Genomic DNA, 22,637 nt, shown 5'->3' on the forward strand with positions numbered 1-22,637 from the left:
AGCTTTCCTGCAATGGATGTTTGTGGTTCACCTGATTTGGAACAACTACATTCACTTAAAACCTAATGTTGATTCATTTACATTCCCTATGGCAATGGTACCTTTTTCCTTTCATCACTGAAAATATTTGGCTTTGTGGCAGTGCTTTTTGGTGAACTGATTTATCTCTCAAAAAGAAAAAATGAGCTATGGAATGACAATTTTTTGAGGCATGTTTACCTGCTCAAGTCAGAAACAAAATGGAATTCAAGCAAAGAACGGAAAATGAAGAATGAACCTACAGCTGTTTAAAACTTTGGCTTTTTATAATTATGACCCAAATTTGTGATATTGACAATACCATGAACTACAAACATTGAGGCTACTGCCCCCCCCTCCCCAGTACCAGGGATTGAACTCAGGGGCATATTCGACCACTGAGTCACATCAGCCGTATTTTGTATTTTATTTAGAATCAGGGTCTGAGTGTTTAGCACCTCACCCAGCATTTCTGAGACTGGCTTTGAACTCTGGATCCTACTGTCTCAGCCTCCTGAGCCACTGGGATTATTGGCATGTGCCACCCTGCCTGTTGAGGCTGTTAATTTCTTAACTAAAGAACTGTCACCTTCATTGTATAGGATTAAAGATTAAAGCAGTAAAGAAATGAAATTCCAACTTTTAAAAAGTGAAGCCCAAAAGGCAATTAAGTTTAGGAACAAAAACAAACAAGACAAGATTTCTTTTAACAAAATTAAAATATAAGTGATCCCAAGGATGTGGGACAGCAATGCAGAAATTGAAGGAATCTTTCTCAAAATGCCCCAGCATTACATCTCAGTAGGAGCTGCTGTTACAGTGTAATTATGGTCGTAGAAAGATGGCCTTGATTGTACTTCTTGTTTTACAAAAGGTCCTTTGGTACTCTTAAAACATCTATTCTTTGGCTGGAAAATTAGCTCATTAGCTCAATGACATCATTAAAAGAAATTATAATGGTAATGGTCATGGGGCAGGAAGGACATTCCATCGCTAGATTTAATTTATCTTTCCTTGCCTTGACAATGATTTTTCTGGAACAAAGTAGAGGTCTTAAAATTTATTATCATTATTATTGTAGTTATCATATAATAACTGTGTAAGGATTACATTTTAATTAAGAAAGATGAAAACCTTTTTTCTTTCCTGAAATCAGCCCAATGGTGCTATTTTACATATCAAGAGTTGAAAGGAAGTACTGTTATTTTGGGCTGCAGTGTTTCCTCCACATCTAAAGAAAGCCCACCTTGAAATTGGATATTGCATTGAAACAAAGAAGAAAAATTATTTTAACTGTGTGCAATTTTTGAGATTGGGCATTTGTACTTTTTTAGTTTTACCTAATTCTCTTTCATTAACAATATACTGTTTGTGAATAATGTGTGCTAAGACAAACTAAGGAAAAGAAAATAAAGATCTGTGAAAGACTTTGTATATTAAACAAGTGATTCCAATTTTGATTGTAGCTTCTATACTTTTTGCCTAACATACTGGGACCTATATAGATTTCTATTTCCAACACTCAAAACCCTTCAATTTTCAAAATTGTGGTGTTGTTACAATGCTCTGTGTTTTTAGGCAGGGTCTAGATATAATCATTTTAAAACAAATTATACTGACAAACCTTAGACATTGTAGGAAAATAAAAAGGTGCATTAACCAATAAAAATATAGACTTTCAAAACATTTTTTTTAAATGTAAAAAATATCATATTGTAATCTATAGGATTTTCCCATGACTAAGATTTAGATAAAGACTATATTTTCAGAGATTTGAGTGGATTCAGATATTCTGTGGCTAAAGAACAGTAAGCCAAAGACATTGGAATGTAATCCTGGGGTGGAGATTGATAATAGCAAAGAAAATGTCTCTTTCTAAAGCCTCAATTTAGATGCCTGAATTCAGGGTAAATAGCTGTCTTGGCCTAATGCCTCTATAGGACTTTCTACTTGGACAGAACTAATACAGAAGTAAGAGTTCCCAAACTGGATATCTGAACTCATGGGCTTCTCCCACCACCCAGAATTACAGCAGACACACCCAGATCACTAACCACTGTCATTGTGTTTCAACTAACTAATGATCCTAACCTGTGTGATGGCACAGGGATTTTCAAGGAATAGCAAGGGTGTGAGGGTAGAGATACTTGAGCAGGCAGATGTAACCTTTAGGTTCAGACCTCAAGGATGAGAAAACAGGTTGAACTCTGGATCCTACTGTCTCAGCCTCCTGAGCCACTGGGATTACTGGCATGTGCCACTAATGCAGCCAGAGGGAACAAGGATTGAAGTCCTGAGTGGGAAATGTTAAGCAAGACGGACAGATTCACACAGTAAGGAAACAAGCTCTCACTAGAAAATTTAATTACAAAGCTGGTAAAAGATGGACAAAGGTACCATCTCTCTATACTTGTCCCACAGGAGGACACAAACAGAAAAGGAGCCAGATGACATGATAATCAACATAAGGGTAGGGAGTCCCCTTCCCTGCTGCAGTTAAGTAGTTTTATAGCCTGCAGCTGTACTCCAAAGGGTCTTGAGATGGAAATTCTCAAGCTTCCACAGAACCCAGAAGATGAAGCCATGGCTATGGATTGTGGAAGCTCTCTTATAAAGATCACAGGACATTCTTCCAAGGTGAAAGTCAGCTGTGACAAAGCCTAGCCTAAGAGGAATAAAGTGGATACATGTGAAGTCATCAGGGTGCCAGCAGAGGAGCAGGGGGATGGTGGCAGGAAGGTCAGTTAGGAAGTCATTGCCTGTATTACAGCAAGTCATAGGGGGAGACAGCCAGATATAAACCAATTTGACTTTAATTTTGGAAATAGAACCAATAATACTTGCTAATTAAATAAGATCATAGGAGGACATAGCAGAGAAAGGGAAGAATCAAGGAAGACTTACAGAAAGATTTCTGGATTGAAAATTAAAGAAGAAAAATTTTTTTGAAGTGACAGTAGAGCAAAAAGGACTTATCCAATCTCCTAGCCCTGAAGCATAGGTTATATAAGAACAGGAAAAGCTTCTATCAGAGGTGAACAAGGTTCTAAAGGGACATGTTTCAGCCAAGCAAGGAAGTGACTACAATGTTGGGAAAAGAGCAAAAATGTCAGAGTTAGCAGCTCTAAACTTAGAAATGTATCCTAAAACTTGAAAGGAAAGTGACCACAACACTCAGAGCAACCAAGAGATCTTTACTGCATCAGTGAAAAAGAGGAGAAAAGAGAGAGAAAGAGAGAGCGCGCAAGAGAGACAGAGAGAGCAAGAGAGAGAGAGAGCAAGAAAGAGGGGCCTGGCAGGAAGGAGTTTTTATAGCCCAAATCTAATGGGGTCTCTGGGTCTGCAAGCTGCCTTGTTGGCACAAGGGGGGTTAAGTGTTCAGCCTTGAGCAGGAGCTTGGGAGTTTGGGCTTGAAGCAAACAGGTGATAAAGAACCAGACAGAGGGTTTGAGTGGCCAGGTCATCCTGCAGCTAACTTTGCTTGGCATGCCCTGCAGACAATTTATTCAGCCTGTCCTGCACCTAACAAAACTAAAAAAGATCAGCAAACAATGACCAATAAGTCAATCCAGCTTATGGCCCACTTTGTTCGTGAATTAAGAATGGTTTTTACATTTTTAAAGGGTGGCATAACATACACACAAAGCAAGTTACCTTTACTGTGTTCCATAGATATGGATTGTGGAAGCTCTCTTATAAACATATGCTACTGACCTAAAAGTGGTCTCCATGAAGGAAACAAAAGTTATCACTTTTACAAAACATGTTCTCCAGACCAGGATTAAAAACACTACTCTAAAGATGAGTTGATGCAGGCTACTTTGTCCAAGTGACATGTTTTGTTGCATTTATTCATCAACAGATTCTTATTTTAATTCCTAGCAGATAGTGGGGTTTTGTTTGTTTGTTTGCTTGCATTGACAGCAAAGAAAACTAGTAACAAACATCTGACAGGGAGGATGATCTGCCACTTTGACAAGTTATTCATCTAACAGACTGGACTTTTAAATAGTTTTTATACTATTCACTGCAGTTCATGACTAAGTTTTCACAAATATTTTGAGACTGTACATGAACCAAAAAAAAAAAAAAAAAAAGAAAGAAAATTTCAAAAAATTATAATCACAAATCATTTTCATGAAGATTACTGAAATTAAGCGACATCAATTACATACTAAAAAATAATTCGAATTTTAAGGTGAAATTTTTGAATTAAATTTTATTTTTAATTTTCAGAAGTAAAAAAGTTATAACACTCCATATAAACTGCTAATAAGACAGTTGATATTAAGTTAACCGCATACACTGTTTTCCTTTTCTTGAAAATAAATATATTTATATCACATCCTTTAAAAAGTACACTAAAAGATACTTATGTTTAACAATTTCTATAACTAAATTCTAATATGTCCATGTTTTTCATGCCACTTGAAATACTCTTATACATCAATTTAACCTTTTAGAAACTTATCACTTTTCACAATGAGAAAGCAAAAAATAATATATAATGAAAAGAAGCAAGCCTGAATCATTTATTCTCTTTGTCAAAAGATACAGATTAAGTGTGGGGATCAATATAACCACAGAGACAGACTCTTCTGTTTCTAACCTTTACTTCTGGCTCAGAAAAAAATAAATGATAATGTATAATCTATTGGTGAATATGACTTCACTATCAAATTCTTCCCTATTTGTCAGGAAAAAAAAATAGGTTTAATGTTTAAGAGAAGAATTGGTTTAACACAATTTTGTTATTATCACAATTTAAGAAATATCCACAGGAACCTCTTGGAAAACAGGTTACTGAACATTCACCCCATTTGGGAGATTAGGCAATCCTAAATCCACATAAGGAAAAAATTTAAAACACATTTCGTCCTCACACATTACTTTTCCTCTGCACAAAGTTCAGATTAAATGTCTTTAAAGATCACTTTTGGATGTCTCCCTCAAGAGCTCACATAATAGAAGCGTGGTGCCTAGTGTGGCAATGTTAAGAGGTGGTGGTAGTACCTTTAAGAGATGGGCCTAGTGAGAGGTCATTACTGGCCCCTCCCCATTCTCTGGTGTTCTGTCTTACTACCTTCTGTCACACCCTCCTGCATGGATTATGATGTCATCCACTGTGAAGTGACATTGCCAGAGGCCCTTACCAGAGCCAGTACTTGTGGATTTTCAACCTCCAAAATCATGAGCTAAATAAATGTCTTTTCTTAATAAGTAACCTAACCTTGAGTATTTCATTATAGCAACTGAAAACAGATTAATACAACTTTTATCTATTTCAGCAACTTAATATAAATGAAATGCAACCTTCATTTTTAAATAAAAATAACACCATATTTTAAACTGCAAATAGGACTCTCATTATAAAACAATGAGTTCAATAGCAAATTCTTATGTCTAGATAATTATTTACCATAATTAATGTGTGTGTAATTTGAAGCTCTCAAATTATTTTCAACTCAAGACAATCAGGCTACTGGAGTCATTTCTTCATCTGAGTCATTTGATTCACCTTTTAGTTCCAATTCCTCTAAATTTTTGTCTATAGTTAAAATAGTTTTCCTCTTCCTCTTCTTAGGAACTGCATCATTAGCACAGAGTTTTCTCATTTTAATGTTTGGCAATTTCTTCAGATCAAAATCCCATTCCCTAGACAAAAGAGAGAATATAGAGTGTTAGCAGAAGTTGAAGTGAAAAGGAAGACAGTCAATTTTCAAAAACCCTGAAAATAACTGAAAAAATTATATAAATTTACAACAGATTTCAAGTGTACTAGGAAGAACCAATATAAATGAACAAGGAAAAAAACAACATACAAGAACCGAGGCTTGCTTTTTCCATTTTCTCATTCATCTATAGTAGCAATGTCTGCACAGGGAATCCCACATATTCAAAACACCAAAAGCAAACAGCAAAATATTAGAAGTTACAAGAAGGCTCTATTCCATTCCTTTATTCACCTAAAACTAACTTTCCCACCAACCTTCCTCAGGCTACATGACTTAAGATCACAAAAGCAGAAACTATGTCATCCCTGGCAACTCTCTCAAATAGACACCAGATAGGTTTTTCTTTTCATGTGATATATTACAGTTAACAATCAGTAATCAAATAACTGTTATTAAGAGAAAATTTTCAGGGCTGAGGTTGTGGCTCAGTGGTAGAAAGCTTGACTAGCATGTGTGAGGAACTGGGTTTGATTCTCAGCACTCCTATAAATAAATAAATAATAAAGGTTAAAAAAAATAGTGCTAAAGCAGAATGTAAAAAAAGAAACTTTCCTATTTTTCAACCTCAGTATTTTCTATGACAATTCTATGTTCAATTACTTTAGGAGCAATATGAGGACTGTTTCAAGAACTGAACTCTAATCAGCAATGCTAACAAACTATGTTCATCTCTTCTTTCATTTATGATTTTCTTTGGAAGAAGCAGAACAAACATTGTTTCAGAAATAAGGAGCAAATTTTAGATTTGATTTTGCCTGGATTTAAATTTATCCATTTCAATTAACAAAAAATTTCAGGCCCATCAACCTAAGCTAATCAAGATCAAAATGATTTATCAACAGCATTTTCAAAAGACAGAGAATCTGTTTGAGAATTAAAAACTTAAAACCCTACTTGGCACTCTCCCTGGTTACAAGGGGTACAATTAGAGAGACCTCTGAAATCACTTTCTATTAAGTATCTATCTTCTATCCAAAAGAAGGTGCTAGAATAGTTTCAGAATCTGACTCTGAGCCATCAAGTATTAAATTATTATGAAAAAGTAAGTCATTATCACTTTAGCATATATCACGTTTCAAATAAATACAAGGGGGCTGGGGATGTGGCTCAAGTGGTAGCGCGCTCGCCTGGCATGCATGCAGCCCGGGTTCGATCCTCAGCACCACATACAAACAAAGATGTTGTGTCCACCGAAAACAACAAAATAAATATCAAATAAATACAAAATACAGAAAATATTAATAAAAAGAAATCTGATTTTCTTTTATTGCTAATGTCTAGAATTGAAAAGGAAGATTTATGTCACATGTATTTTACATACAGCTTCCAGGGAACAATAAAAGAGACACTCACCTAAAAGTTTTCAGATTGTTTGCATTTAAAATGTCTGGGATCTCTGGAAAAGAAAACAATTTATAGCCATTAGACATTTTCTCTCTTAATTACATCATTTTTTAGTTTCTTCATTTATTATATCAAATACAACAAATAATAATTGATACCAAGAATATCCAAAGGAAAACACAATTTTAAAATGCTGTTATAATTAACTTACAAAGTCTGGCAAGTATAGTTTAGTTTAAGGTGATTTAAGAAGAATAATATTAAGTAATAGATCCTAACACATAATTTATGAAATTAAACTACACTATTATGAAATTAAACTAAACTATTATGAACAATATGCTGAAATGTTTTATATTTTTTCTTGGTGAAAAGTATAATTTTTTCAAGTACATACTTAATCATGACATGGTAGAGTTTCTCTAAGGAAAGCAAAGACTATTTAGTATTAAAATAGGACATCATTTAAAATAAAAAACAGTTTGAAAAGCTATAACCAAATAGATGCTCAAAAAGGTCAATACAATTTAAATCCATTTTTAATAAAAACTAGATGTGTGGAAGTTCTTTACCATGATTATAAAGCTATCATAAATTAATATGTATTCACTCTTATTGCTGAAATGCCCATCTAGCCAATGTAATAAAATATTAAATAAATGCAGTATCAATTAACAGAAAGATAAAAACCAAAATGTTTGATACAACTGTGCATTGTCTTATATTTTCAGAAAGTAAAGAGGATGAGGGACTAGGTGTTAGGTGTAAATTAATTTTTAAAAAAAACAGGATCCTAATAAAATGAGTCAGAAACAGTTACATTACCAGGGAGCAAAGGGAGAAAAGGTGTTCATATTTTGTCTTCTCAAAATTTATGAAACAGACTTCTGGAGACAATCTGTCCACATGTTTCTACACACTTGCAAACTAGTCAGAATTCACAAGGCTTCTTTCACCAGCTATGCTCCCTGATTCTAGAAGAAGCACGGGGTATAGTCAGAAGAGCACTGGATCTAAGCTTTAGCACTGTGGCTATCACCAGGATATGTTTTACTTGGATGGACTCTGCTAATTCCTGCTAATTAATCAAGCTGCCACATATTGAACAGACTATAAGGGGAATGATTAGCAGCAGAGACCAAAAGGGAGTAAATAATTATACAGTGGAGATAAAGGTAGTTTGAACTAGGGAGATGGTGGTAGTACAGGCAAAAGCCGTAAGATTAAAAATATATTCTGCTAATGGGTTGGATATGAACTGTGAAAATGGACTCCAGAGTTTCTAATCTGAGCAACTGGACAAGTGGTGATACCAATGATTAAAATGTGGAACTTATAGGAGGCTTAAGTTTTAGGAGAAAAGCAGGCTTTTGCTTTCTAATGTCATTTTTTGAGATTCCTGTAAGACCTTCAAGTAGAGAGTTTGAAATATCCAAGTTTGATAGATCTGGGGACAAGATAGGGTTGACCATATGTATATCGAAGTTATCAGCATTTAGATGGGATTTAAACTCATGGATCTAAATGAGATTAACTAAAAAATGGGGTATAGAAAAGAGAAGTAAGTTGGATACGAAGAAACTTTTAGTTGGTTAGGATGAAGAGATTCAGCTTAGCAAAAAGTCATGACCAGTCACCTAGGGAGAACGAGAAAAGCTCAGGGTCTTCTATACCAGATAAAAAGTATGCAAAAAAATAAGTTTTGTTTTGCATCAAATGCTGATATAAGTCCAGTGCAACAACTATTTTGTCTTAGCAACCTGAAGGTCATCAGTTGCTGGTACTTTTGGTTGAGTGGTAGGGACAAAGTCAAGTTAAAATAGGTTCCAAAAAAGCCAGTTATAGTGGAGTACATATGTAATCCCAGAGACTTGGAAGGCTGAGGCAGGAGAATGGCAAGTTCAAGGACAGTCTCAGCAACTTGGTATGGCTCTGTCTCAAATTAAAAAAATAAAATACAAACAAGCTATGGATGTAGTTCAGTGTTAGAGCAAAACTGGGTTCAATACCCAGTATAGTTAAATAAATAAATAAATGAAATTTTAAAAGAAGAAAATTAAAAACAAGGAAATGGGTCTAATTCTATGGTCTTAGAAGGTAAATAATTAAGTTAAAAAAAAAAAAAGACATAGGACTATCTGAAGCTCTCTGCCACCCTCTCTTTTATTAAGTACTATGTCAGTCACTTTCATTAATTAAATCTTACTTAACTTTGGAACAACCTAGGAAGTTGGTAATACTATCTGTTCTATTTTTAACTTGAGGCTTAACAACCTGTTAAATAACTTGACCGCTGTTATATAGTTGGCTATAAGGACTTAAGTCTGGCTCTATCTAGTTCTACAGCTATTCTCTGTTGCTTTTTCAGTTATAAAACTCAATTTTCAGGAATGAAATAGGACTGCCACCCACTGCAGAGTTTCTAGTATTACCCACAGAACAATTTGCTTAGGATCCTATGTTTTCATGAAAACTTAAAAACTTAATTTTGCTATTAAACATTTCACTTAATATACCTTCCAAGTAAAGCCTTGTAACACAAATGCTTAGTGGGACCAGGTAAGACCTATGAAGTAAGGGTGAGGGCCACAGCAAACTTTTAAATATATGCCAAGGTCCAGGAGAGATAGCTGCTAATCTACTCCCACAGATGATGCTGCCAGATTATCTGTTTTTTTAAAAAGAAGTCAGAAATCTGTATTTATCCAGTTGAAATCATCAGCTGTTATTCCCTCTCTACTTAAAAATGACAATTAATAAGCTAATTAAATACTATTTTCCGGCCATGCAGCCTTTGGGTAATCACCAATTTGTGGCTTTGCAAGTCTTAGCATCTTCTTCTACTAAGTGATTTTTCTGACCACAGTGTTACCAAAGTAATAACATACTGATCTTTATGAATTAACTAGACAGGATACAATTCAAAGAAACAAATTTTGATTTCTAAAGTTGTTCAAGGATGATTAAATGTGGAGCTAGATGGAACAAGAATTGGAAAATGAAAAGAACATAGTATCTATTCCAATTAGATACAGCTGGAGATGGACTAGTAGCACCCCTATAACAAAACAAATTAGGTACACACTGAAAAGGAAAGAAAAACACTATGATCACACTAGAAAGACAGTATGTCACTGTCACACAATTGAGTTTTGTTGGGAATACAGGGGAAAAAATGAACCTAAAGATTATTCTATACACATAGAAAAGGAAATCAAACTAAATCAATAGAAAAAATAAAATTCAACCTTTGAAATAAATTACAAATCTGATACCATTATTATTTTAGAAAGAAAAAGCATAGAGCACACACCAAGGCCATATCCTTCATACTGCTGTCTCTCCCGCTCCATCGTCTGCTTGATAACTGTTTCCCGGGAAAAGTGCCGCCTTCCTTGCCTGTCCTTGATGCCGTTATGTAACTCGATCTGCTCCAGCTCGCTGCTAAATCTATTTAAATACCTATAAAAATATAAAAATGATTTGAATTTGGGCTCATATTAGTTCATTTAAAACTAAACCTCTAGCTTTCAGATGTCCTTTACATTTTTACATTCCTCAGAGTTCCTCATGTCCTCAAACCTTTTAAACTTTTCCCTGGATAACTTGACCATATCCTTCATTTCATCAACCAAATCACAGCCTATTATCTGTTGAACTAAGGCCTCTCATATTCAACTACCTATTGTCCAGGTCTATTTAGATGTCCCCTAGTAGCTTCACTTTTAAAACCCCAAACTTGTCATCACCCTGTCCCTGCCCATCACCAACTACCTGCTCCATCTCTTGGGCTCCCTACTTCAGGGAACAGTTATGATCATTCATATAGCTGTCCAAGCAAAGTATGCAGGCATTCTGCTTGGCTCCTCTTTCCCTTTCATTCTACATATAAGTTTTCACTAAAGACTAAGATTTCCACATTCTTCACATCTCTGGAATCTTTTCATTTCTCTTTATCATACCAGTCAGATGCCACTATCATCTTTTGACTGGACTACCTACATCCTGACCAAAGCCATGTGTCCTTCTCTGTATTACCTTATCCTCGTGCTTTCTGTAAAAGCTCTCCATGCCTCCTAATGCTCTTAGATAAGGTCCAAACTCTTAAGACACATGAGGTCTCTCCTAAGACAGTTGTTACTTATTACAACAACCACACTTCCCTCCTTAAACTTGTTACTTCATTCAGTGTTAAAATGTCTGGCAGGTCACTGCATGCGTCATCTTTGCTGTCACCTCTGGGCTTTTTAGATATTATTCTCTTGAACTAGATGCCTTTCAAACCACCTTACGATGGTCTATTAATCCCCATCTGTGAGTGCCAAGGTAGATGACACCTCCAGGAAACCTCTAATATCCTAAGAAATAGGGCTGACTATTACTCTGAGGCCCAGAAAGACTACAAACCTACTGAAGGGGCCAAGCTAGGATACAAATCTAAAGTCTTTCTGATAACAACGTCTATTTGCTTATTCACAATCCCAGGTCAGAGCTCTGTCTCTAAGAATAAGATTAAAGAATCTCCTATTCTGTCCCTTTGCTTATAATATGCTCAGTGTTTACCTTTCAACTAATTCACAAGCATCTTTCTTTGAATACCCCAATTTTTTGGGATCCAGATGACTTTGAAACCACTGCAGTTTTTCACCTATAAATTAAAAATAACAACATATTTTTTAGCATGACAAGTCATCATTTAAGCAAAGAGGTTTATTATATTCTCAACATCAATGTGCTTCAAAGAGAACCAAAATTTATTTTAATACTAAATATAAAGCTCTGTGTGGGCGCAAAACAAATTAAACCAAAAAAGAAGGCAAGCAGGCAGAAAGCCACACAGAAAGACAGGCAGGTAGGCAGGCAGATTTAATAGACTATGAAGTTCTAAGTATTGAAAAAGCAAAAAGCAGTATGGAGATTACTCAGAAAACTAGGTATGGAACCACCATATGACCCAACTATCCCACTCCTTGGTATTTTCCCAAAAGATATAAAATCAGCATACTACAGTGACACAGCCAGATCGTTTATAGCAAATTCACAATAACTAAATAATGGAATCATTCCAGATGCTCATTGATAGACAAATGGATTAAGAAACTATTTCACCTTTATGCATAAGTAAAAAGAATCAATCAAATATAAATAAATAGGCAAGTTAAAGGAAGTCTAATAGAACAGAGGAAGGAGAATGGGAGAGGTGAGGGAGGATAGGAAAGAAAAGGCGAGGGCAAAGAGAGGGATCATGAACTAAAATTGATTTCCATGCATGTATGAGTTTGTTGGGATAAACCCAACTACTCTCTATAACTATAAAGCTTTACTAAAAATAAATAAACAAACAGCAAGATAAACAGCAAAATTTCTAAAATAAGTCAACAGATAAGCACAAACTAGTTTTGGGTGAATCACTAACATTGCTTATTCTAAATACTTAATGATTTGCTTCATTTTGTTTTGTTTCACTCCAGTCTCATTTAAAAAAGACTGATAAAAACAGTATTATACTAGGAAATTTTTAAAAAAGAGTACAAGATAAACATTCATGATAGCCAGAATTTTAAGTAATTTAATTTTAAGTAATTTTATTTACCAATAAGATTGAGACGTAAGGCCTTTTCATTCTTCAACCTTGGAAGGAAAGAAATATTTGTTAAAAATTTTACAAAGCAAATTTTTAAATTTGCAAAAAATAACAAGAAAGCTATCCAAAGAAAAATTTTTTGACACCTGAAAACATTAACTTTAACACAGAAACATGGAATGCTATGCTTCTATTTAACTTACTGGAAAAAGTTCTTAGAAACTTTGTTTTAGCTCTTCAACAACTAAAGAAAGCCTATAGAATCAGTTTTGAAAATATAAATGAAAATTTGAGTGGATTATGGATGTTCAGGTGGGTTTTGTGACAAGCAGAATACTTATGCACAAAACAGTAATGAACACTCCAAAAGATCAAACTGCTGCCACCAAGATCAAAATGCACTACTGCAATATCTTTTAAATTTCAAAAAACTCAAAACAAGGTGATTACTTTTCATAAATCTGAAAAGAATTGTGACATAAAAGGTTCATTTCTTTTCAGAAACCGTGTAGGTTAACATATACCTCCTACTATTGATAGTCTAAATATTTAACTCATTCAAGAGACCTTTATATATTAAAGTATACTACTGTACATAGAACAATTTGGACACAAATAATGAAAAGACACTCACTTTTCTTTCTTATCTTGTTTGTGGGCCTCTCTCGTAATTTGAGCTGCTTTTCTACTATATGGATGGATGACTTTTTTTTCCTGTCCTGTACTTCTTCCCTTTGGTACTTTAGGCTAAAATGTAGGAACACATGACATGTATGGTCAGTTACATTGATTCTAGTCAATTCTTTGGTGAAATTAATTTTAACAATAATGTAATAGAAATACAGTGAGTCAGAAACATAATCATTCTAGCAGGCTGTTTCTGGGATAAAAGATATGATATGTTCTAACCATGTAAGACAATTAAAAAGGCATGAACAGGGCAGTAAACTCTTCTCTTCAATCATTCCATCTGAAAAATATGTACAGAGAATACAGATAGCAAAGAGATTCAGGCCTGGAGATCTGTGTTACAGGATGACTAGGGGTAGAGGAACACAGGATATTTGTGAGAGTTTGTAGAAGTTGCACATGGAAGAGAGTGGGCAGTGAATCAAGCAAAATCAAAGCTGGCCTTATGGTCTTGCAGATTATTATTAATAAATAATAGAAGCTATCTCAAAATCAGTACATCCAAATATTTTCCCTCTCAAAATCAGCAAATCCAAAATTATTTTCTCACTTAAGCCTCATACCAATTAACAAGGTTACAATTCATTCGGTCCTCCAAACTATATGTCTGTTATCATTAGTATAAAATCCTAAGTCTTATCCTACCAATATAATTAAGGAATCAGGTTTGGCTCTCTATAATAGAAACCCAAAATAATAATATCTTAACTCCAACAAAGTTTAGTTCTCCCTGTTAAAAGCAGGTGCTGGAGGTTTTGCCCCCAAAAGCCCTCAGAGATCTAGGCTTAGGTTATAACTTCTTACATTGTCTAAGATGGCTTAATGCCAAGTCTACTCTGCAGCCAGTGAGCATTTAGAAAAAAAATTCAGAAATCAAACTCTTTTCCTGTAAGAGCATGATTTGGGAAGTTGTAGATTGTTTTGTTAACATCCTAATGATCAAAACTTAGTCACAGTGTTTATATATAGAGAGGAAATTATTATATTATTTAATTCTTGACAAACAAATCTAACTACTATAGAAAAAAATATATTAGGAGACAACTGAAGGTCTCAAACAACTGAAGGTCTCTTAACAAAATGCCAAGAATCTTCAGAATCTTCTTTCAAAATTACTGTCAATTGCCTTAGTTCAACTCTCATGATCTCTCATGATTAGGATGCTCTTTAGGGTCTTCCTGCCAGTCCCTTTTCAAAGAAGTCACAGAACTTCTCTTTCTAAAACACTAATCTAGTAAAATTCTCATTCTTTGCTTAAAGAGCTCCACTGGCTGACAGTTTGGTCCTAAATCTTTAGCATGGAAAACAATTTATCCTCAACCTGCTTCTCCAGCATTAACCACACTCCTTCACAAAAGATCTTTTTCCCCATTCTTACTGAAGTTTTCACCATTCCAGATATACCATGAATATTATAACTTCTTGAGACTGCATTTCTTGTTACCTACAAAATCCATTCCCTTCCTTGTCCTTTGATAAGATGCAGCTCAAAATCACTTTCTTTTAAAACTCCCTTGGCAGGATTATTTAAAATGAAAATTAATTCCTCATTCACACCTGTATTCATTCTTCTAACAAATAGGCACTGAATGTTCTCATTTCTTGAAAACTTTCACCAGAGAAGATATGTGCAAGTCTGAAACACAGGGTATAACTGGAAGTTGGCTACAGGCACAGGTAAGTAAAGAGTAAAATCATCAAAAAACCATAGAAGATATATTCTTTTGCACATATGTTCTCTTCACATCTGGGGAGTAGAACAGAGAAGGGGAGGTGTGATAACAATTTTTCTTTTTTTTTTATAACAATTTTTTCAAGCATAAAGTCTACCTACCAAACATGAATCAAATAAAAATTTGGAACATGTGGTAGGCTGCCTCTAAGATGATCTCCAAAGAAACCCACTTCCTGATATTCATGTCCTTATATAATCCCCTCCCTTTGAGTGTGGGCTGGACCTAGTGACTCACTTTAAGAACAGCATTTGGTAAATGTCAATTCCAAGATTAGGGTATGAAAGGACTCTGGCTTCTGTCTTCTCACTTGGCTTTCTCATGGAAACCAGGTGTCATATAGTAAGGGGCCCTATGGACAGGCCCACATGGCATAACTGATAAAGGCCTCAGGCCAACAGCCAGAATAGAACTGAGTCCAACAATGCAGGAGGGGCTGAACCCTACCAAGACCCATGTTAGTGAGCTTTGAAGTGCATCCTTCCTAGTTATGTCCCACAGCCCCAAGTAATTGACCATGAGAAACCTTGAAGCACAGGATCCAGGAAGGCCATATCCGATTACTTCCCACCCACAAGAACTGTGAGATTAAAAAAAAAAAAAAAAATAGTATTGGGATTGAATTAAGGGGCACTTAACCACTGAGTCACATCCCCAATCCTTTTCATTTTTTATTTCAGAGAGCATCTTGCTAAATTGCTTAGGGCCTAAGTCACTGAGGCTGCCTGAAATACAGGCATGCACCACCACCATGCCCAGCTACAAATATTATTGTAAGCCACTAAATTTTAGAAAAATTTCTGTACACAGAAGATGGTAACTAATGTGAAAAAAAAAAATAAAACAAGCACTGTTTGAAAAAAAATCTTCATCTCATATACATCATAATCAATAAAATTCTTTATTTTAAAACAGTGAAAAGGGTCACAAATCTTAAGGAAAAAAGATAAACTCTATGAAACTGTTATGACTTAACAACTAATATAGTTAGGAAGGTTTCAGTGATATATGTAAGTCCACAAAAAATTTTCTTTGAAGAGTCAAAAACTTTCATTAGAAAAAAAGTTTGATACTCTTCTGAGTATGAAAATGTCCTCAAGGTTTTTCAGTTAAAGAAGACTTAGGACAAAGAAAGTACACAAAACTAAACACATATTCTGACTCATTGTAGTTTATGGATTCCTTATAGTAATTTATTTATGAGGTTTCCTCAAGGCATGATATGAATATATAACAAGGCAAAGAAATATGCGCAAGATTTGCATTTCAAAGCATTTTCACATTTTTCAGTACATTAAAATTAAAAATGCTTTGACAGGAAAAAACTGAGGTAAACCTCAATAAAATGTTAACCTACAAAGCAGTGAAAGTCTAAGTCAGTCTGAAAATATTATTTCTATTTAAATTAATTGCTCCTGGGGAAACCAATTTTCTGTCATGTTGGCCTGACACTGAAAATGAGCAGGGTGATAGGTGACCTATACACACTTAGGTGATTAATAGATGTGTCCCAGTCCCTGTAAAAGGCACTGTATTTTTCACTGACAATCAAATTACACAGCAAGGATGAAGGCACTGTCTTATTGAAAGCAATTCATCAACCATCAGGACTGCAACACACATATAGGCTGAAAACCTAGATCAAGAAATACAAACTGGATAAAAAAATTCCAAATTTCTTGACATTAGGATATTTGAGTTGCAAATCAACTTTTGGAACTCCAAATGTACTTTACCATAGGAAATAATCAATACTTCTAAAGCCAAATTCAAGAGTCTGAACACAGACATTATTAACAAAATAAAATTTTAAAGTCCATATTATGTAGTAAAATAAGACAATACAAATACCATTTGTTAACAATTCTTTCTCTATATCACAAAAGCTTAGTTGAGCTTTTTTTGAAGGGAAGGAGGGAGCATCTTCTGTGAGTTCATGTTTCAGATTACTGTTAAATATTTCAAGCACTCAAAAAATGTAAATAAAGTAAAAAGCATATAATTTCTTAAAAATTTGGTATATCAGTCCATATTCTAAGCTCCTCATAGGTCATACATAAGCACAAAACATGAAATAATGTGAGTCCTAGAAAAAAAAACTGCAGATTAAATTTCAGAATAAGATCTTTTTAAACATTATTAAACTCCATAAGACTAAAAGAAAATAACAACTCCAACTACATAAAAATTTAAAATTCGTAACTACAAAGCTGCAAGATTAAAAGACTGAAAATCTAAAAAATTAGAACAAAACAAAACAAACAATAGAGTAAAAAAGTTTTTTAAATGTTTCAATTGATATGTGGTTTAATTTAAAAGAAACTTAAGTTAAAACATTTAAAAATTGGAATTATTAAGACTGAAAAAAATAAAAAATGATTAGCTTTGCATATGTGAGCATGTGGTTAAACTGGGACTCTCACAAACCAGTGGGGTATAAACTGGTAGTCCTCTAGAGAGCAATTTGTCAAGACAAAAGTGAGTTTTGACCAAAGAATTCTACTTCTATTAATTATTTTACAGACATATTTACACATGTATAAATGGAAAAAATAATAATCAATGCAGCAGTATTACAGTGTCTACAGCAGCAAAGGAATGGGAACAGTTTAAATGTTCCATCAGGGATCAGTTTAAATAAATTTCAGTAAAAGCAAACAATGGAATAGTAGCTGTTTAAAAACCAAGTGCTTTAGTTCAATTTCTATTCTCATAATGGAAAATTTACAAAAAAAAAAAAAAACTTATTTAGGCTCACAGTACTGGAGGATGGGAAATCCAAGATGAGACAGCTGCTTCTGGTGAGGGCCTCCTGCTGCTTCTTAGCATGATGGGAGTGAAAAGAGGAGAAAGAGAATACATAACAAAGAAAAGAAAAGGGGCTGAACTCCCAGGACAACCAACCCATTTCTAAGCCATTTGGGTGAAAAAGGCATCAATCTATTAAAGAGGGCTCTGCTCCATGATCCAAACATCTCCTATCTAGGTCCCCCAACACAGCCACATAGAGCAATCTAGGTTCCAACACAGTAACTTCTGAGGAACACATTCAAATCATAGCATCTATTTACTAACATGGACTGCTCTCTAAAATCAAGTAAGACCAAAAAAAAAAAAAAAAAAAAAAGCAAGGGGCATAGGATTGTGTCTATTACACTATTTATATAAAAAAAAAAGGGTTAGGGGACATACACACTGCTATATGCATATAAAATACCTGAATGGATAGCTAAGAGGTGATAACACTGCTTGTTTCTCAGTTCAACTGGAGTATTAGGCAACAGAGTTGGAGGAAAATTTATTTTGTATGGTAGGCAAATAGTGCTCTGCCTCTTCATCCCCATGTCAAACTGTCCGAATTCCTTGGAAAATGTGATTACTACACATGGCAATACTTTGCAGATGCAATTAAAAATATTGAGATGGGGAGATTATCCTGAATTATCCATGTGAGCCCATTAAAATCCTAAGGGCTCTTATAAAAAGGAGGCAGGAAGATCACTGTTAGAGGACATGGATCTTTACTGGAAGATTTGTAGATACTATGCTCCTGGTGTTGAAAATGAAGGAGCCAGGAGCTAAAAAATGTAGATAACTTCTAGGAAATGAAACAAGCCAGGAAAATAAACCTGCCAACACCTTGATTATAGTGAGACTCATTTTTGCACCTCAGACCTCCAGAAATATAAGAAAATGAATCTGTAATTTTAAGTTACTAAATCTATAAATCTATATGAATTCTTTACGGCAGTAATAAAAAATACACTTTTCACAACCACTTTTTTTTAAGAAGCCATGTGCATATGATGTTATTCGAAAAATGGTTGGTATACAAGGTTGATATTCATTAATATTTTTTACTTTTATTAAGTTTCGGGAGCAAGTTTCCATTACCAGAAAGCTGATTTTTTGTTACAGCTAACATTCACAGGGGTGAGCCTTACAGCACAAAATTCCTGCTATCAAGGAATTTGTAGGCAGTCATTAGTGTTTAATGGCCAGATATTATAGGAATAAATATGATAAATCAATGGAGGATAATGTCACACTTTTCAGTGGTTTATAACCTAGCTAGGGAAAAAAAAAACCCTAAAAGCACACTTAAATTTAATAACAAGTTTATGTGATAGAGGTGTATATCAATGAATGTTTTGCATCATTGCACAAACCAAACTTAAAACTACTAGGAACAGAATAAAGAAAACCATAGAAACTAGACAGAATAAAGAAATATTGAGTGGGATGGCTTAACTGAAAAAGATTCTTCATGTAGTTACATTAGTTTGATCTTACAAAAGATATGAACTGGGGCTGGGGATGTGGCTCAAGCGGGTAGCACACTCGCCTGGCATGCGCAGGATGCTGGGTTCCATCCTCAGCACCATATAAAAATAAAAAAAGATGTTGTGTCCACCGAAAACTAAAAAACAAATATTAAAAAATTCTCTCTCTCTCTTAAAAAAAAAAAAGATATGAACTTGCACAACTCTAGGAAAGAGTCAGAATATAAATGAACAAAGTAACAAAAGTGAACAATAAAAGCTGTGCTGTTACTATTTACTTTTATTACTAAAGTTCATAACAATACTAACATTTACTAAGTGCCAGTATAGGGCTAAGTACTTTATATTTATTTTCACAACATTTTTATGAGGCAGAAACTACTGCCATCCTAATTTAACAGAGTTAAATAATTTCCTGAAAAATCACAGGTGTCAAGCATTCTGAGGTGAAGCCACATTCTGAGCTATACTGACAGGAGAAGCACTGATGTTATCAAGAAAAATGGCAGGGCCAGAAATATACCAAAGAAAATATATTTATATGCCACTTTTTTTTTCACGTCTATACCAAGGCAATATATTTCTATATATTGGCAAACTGAAGTTCTAATTGTCAAAGTTAACAATTCAAATGCTAATCAACCTCATAGCTACCACACAATGACATGTAATTGCTTTAATGTTCATTCTGAAAAATTATAAAGGATTGGAAATAGAAAAATATGTTAGCAAACAGGCTGAATTTACACAAATACACACTATCTAAAGCAAAAGGATAACAGATAAGACAGACAAAAGTGACTGACACAAAAAAGGCAAGAAGGAACAAAGAAAGGACAAAAAAAAAAAAAAAACACTGTGGCCAGAATATAACTTTTCACTAGTATAAAATTTTTAAATTGTTCTTTTATTAAAAACTAATTGGAGGGCTGGGGATGTGGCTCAAGCGGTAGCGCGCTCGCCTGGCATGCGTGCGGCCCGGGTCGATCCTCAGCACCACATACCAACAAAGATGTTGTGTCCGCCGAGAACTAAAAAATAAATATTAAAAATTCTCTCTCTCTCTCTCCCCCTTCTTTCACTCTCTAAAAAAAAAAAAAAAAACTAATTGGATAATGTATACGTTCCTTACTTATTAATGTATATAAAACATGTTCCTATTTAGGAATGAATCTCAAGAACACAGCTAGCGGAAAACATACTGTTGTGGAACATAAACACAGGTAGTACCTGTAAAGAAAGTAAAAAATAAAATTATAAAATCTACATGCTCTTTACTTCTAAGGGGTTCCTGAATGTTATAGGTTCGTGGAAACGAACACGAAAACGAGTGAGAGAGTTCCTTATGTTGTTCACCTTTACACCTAATCGTGTTTTGTGAATACTCACAAATATCTACTGAAGTTTTTAACAAAAACAAAACAGCTTCTGGGCCCTAAGGAAGGGCAGGCGCTGGGGACGGGAAAGGGTGGCTAAGTTAGGAGAGGCGACTAAGCTCAGGGCAGAGAAGAGGGGTGGCGGGTCCACTCCTGTCCAACACACAGCAGCTACAATACAAAGGCGCAGGAAGCGACGAGGAAGGAGCCGGGCACCAGGCAGAGTGGGAGGAAAGCCTACTAACACTGTGACAGGGGCGCGGGGCCTGGACGCCTCTCCGGGCCAGCTCCCCGGGCTCCCTCACCCTAAGTAATCACTAGCTTCCTCCCCCGCCCCGTTGTGCCACACCGGAGACTTCCAGGGAACCGACCGACAGGGCTCAGGAAACTGGGAGGGGGCCCACCATGGTGACGTCCAGGAGGCCGCGGAGAGCCTCCGCACTCCAGATCCGTCAATCACTAACCACAGCCGCAGCAGCACACACGGATACTCCAGGCTGAACACACGTGGGATCCCGGGAGCTGTGGGGGACGGACCGGAAGAGGAAGGGCGGGTGCGTTCCTCTAAAACGTCCCCGGAAACTGAGACCTAGTCTTTTCCGCCCGTGCTTAACTTTCAAATTCTAGCAGAGTGAACAGCCCTCCCCGGTGCCCGCGGGGCAGGCCGCTTGTGGTGGGTGGGTGACAGTGGCCACGCGCTCATCCCCACGCCGTGGATTTCAAGACAGTTCCCCTTACTAAGTGGACTCCGCATCCCAGAGGCTGGACCCCTCTCAGGAGGCGTTGGCCCGCGCCCCAGCTCTGCAAATGCCTGGCCTCCTGGGAGGCGTCCAGCCTCTGGGACGCCATGGAAGTTGTTCCCTGGGCTGGGTTACCTTGGGCAAAGCTTTCTCCACCTGATTCCTGGTTTATTCCCACAAAGCCTCAAACCTACCTCATATTCAAGGCCCCTTCCAGCCCAGTTTTAACGTTTTCTGCCACCATGTTACAATTCCACAGACAATAAGTTCACGGAATAAACATTTATGGAATGCCTACTGTATGCCAGACATTGAGGATATCTGTCAGTGTTCCTGCCCTCAGTTCATATTCTGATTGGGCATAAAGGAGAAGAAGTAGAAGGAAAAGAGGAGGAAGAAGAGAAAGGAAAATAAGAAAAAAAGAATGAGAGGAGACCCAATTCACTAAGATCAAATTTGAAACAACTGAAATCGATTCAGATTTATGTAAACATAAGATGATCTTATATGCAAATGTATGCCATTCAGTTTCAAATTTGGTAAAGAGGAGCAATTCTAACAAAAATATATGACCTATCAAAACCAACACAGAAGAGTAGAAAACTTAAGTAGTACCATAATCAAATATCTTTCCACATTAAAATTTGAAGCCTAGCTTTTTGGGGTTTTTTTGGGGGGGGGGGCAGGGGGAGATGTGATGTAGGGGATTGAACTCAGGGACACTAAACCACTGAGCCACATCCCCAGCCCTATTTTGTTATTTTATTTAGAAGCAGGGTCTCATTGAATTACTTAGCGCCTGACTTTTGCTGAGCCTCCTCAGCAGCTGGGATTAGAGGCCTGGGCCACCGCACCCGGCCTTTTTTTTTTAAATCTTACAAACACTCATGAATCAGAATTGAAGAGCATTTTCTTAATAAGATAGGATTATAAATAGTAATGAGCATTCTTTTGTTCCTGACCTCAAAGAGCAAACTTATTGAACTACATTGGAAAACAGTTCACCATTATCTAGATATTTAAAATGTCTACAATCTGTAGAGTATACATATTTCCACATATATAACCTAGAAGAACTCCAACACACGCCTCTCAGAATCTACACACAAGGATAGCAACATTGTTCACAATGGC

At 35.7% G+C, this 22,637-nt stretch overlaps 1 protein-coding gene across 5 annotated transcripts; it reads right to left on the reverse strand.

The window, feature by feature from the left end:
- Positions 1–4,521: 4,521 nt before the first annotated feature.
- On the reverse strand, positions 4,522–21,305 carry TMA16 (translation machinery associated 16 homolog). Of its 5 annotated transcripts, none has more exons than XM_081268970.1 (8): positions 21,168–21,300; positions 17,863–17,922; positions 13,316–13,428; positions 12,691–12,728; positions 11,661–11,745; positions 10,411–10,559; positions 7,107–7,149; positions 4,522–5,673 (listed from the first exon to the last, which is right to left on the reverse strand). In XM_081268970.1, the coding sequence occupies exons 1-8, from the start codon at positions 21,168–21,170 to the stop codon at positions 5,493–5,495; spliced, it is 672 nt and encodes a 223-aa protein (XP_081125096.1). In that variant the 5' UTR covers positions 21,171–21,300; the 3' UTR covers positions 4,522–5,492. The 5 variants fall into 5 exon arrangements, with proteins under 5 accessions (XP_081125096.1, XP_081125098.1, XP_081125095.1 ...); XM_081268972.1 differs by lacking the exon at positions 17,863–17,922 and adding an exon at positions 13,591–13,651 and having other exon boundaries at positions 21,168–21,296; XM_081268969.1 differs by having other exon boundaries at positions 17,863–17,925; positions 21,168–21,288.
- Between the last annotated feature and the right edge of the window lie 1,332 nt (positions 21,306–22,637).

Source organism: Spermophilus citellus (assembly GCF_964194105.1).
Source record: "Spermophilus citellus genome assembly, chromosome: 16".
Classification (NCBI taxonomy): Eukaryota; Metazoa; Chordata; class Mammalia; order Rodentia; family Sciuridae; genus Spermophilus; species Spermophilus citellus.

What these genes read in the sequence shown, in the direction of transcription:
- TMA16 (XM_081268969.1), bottom strand. An exon ending in ATTTCCCATCCTCCAGTACT is followed by an intron (nt 13,429 to 17,862) that starts GTGAGCCTAAAT and finishes CCTACATTTTAG; the next exon opens with CCTAAAGTACCAAAGGGAAG. An exon ending in AACAATCTGAAAACTTTTAG is followed by an intron (nt 5,674 to 7,106) that starts GTGAGTGTCTCT and finishes TCTTTTGTCTAG; the next exon opens with GGAATGGGATTTTGATCTGA.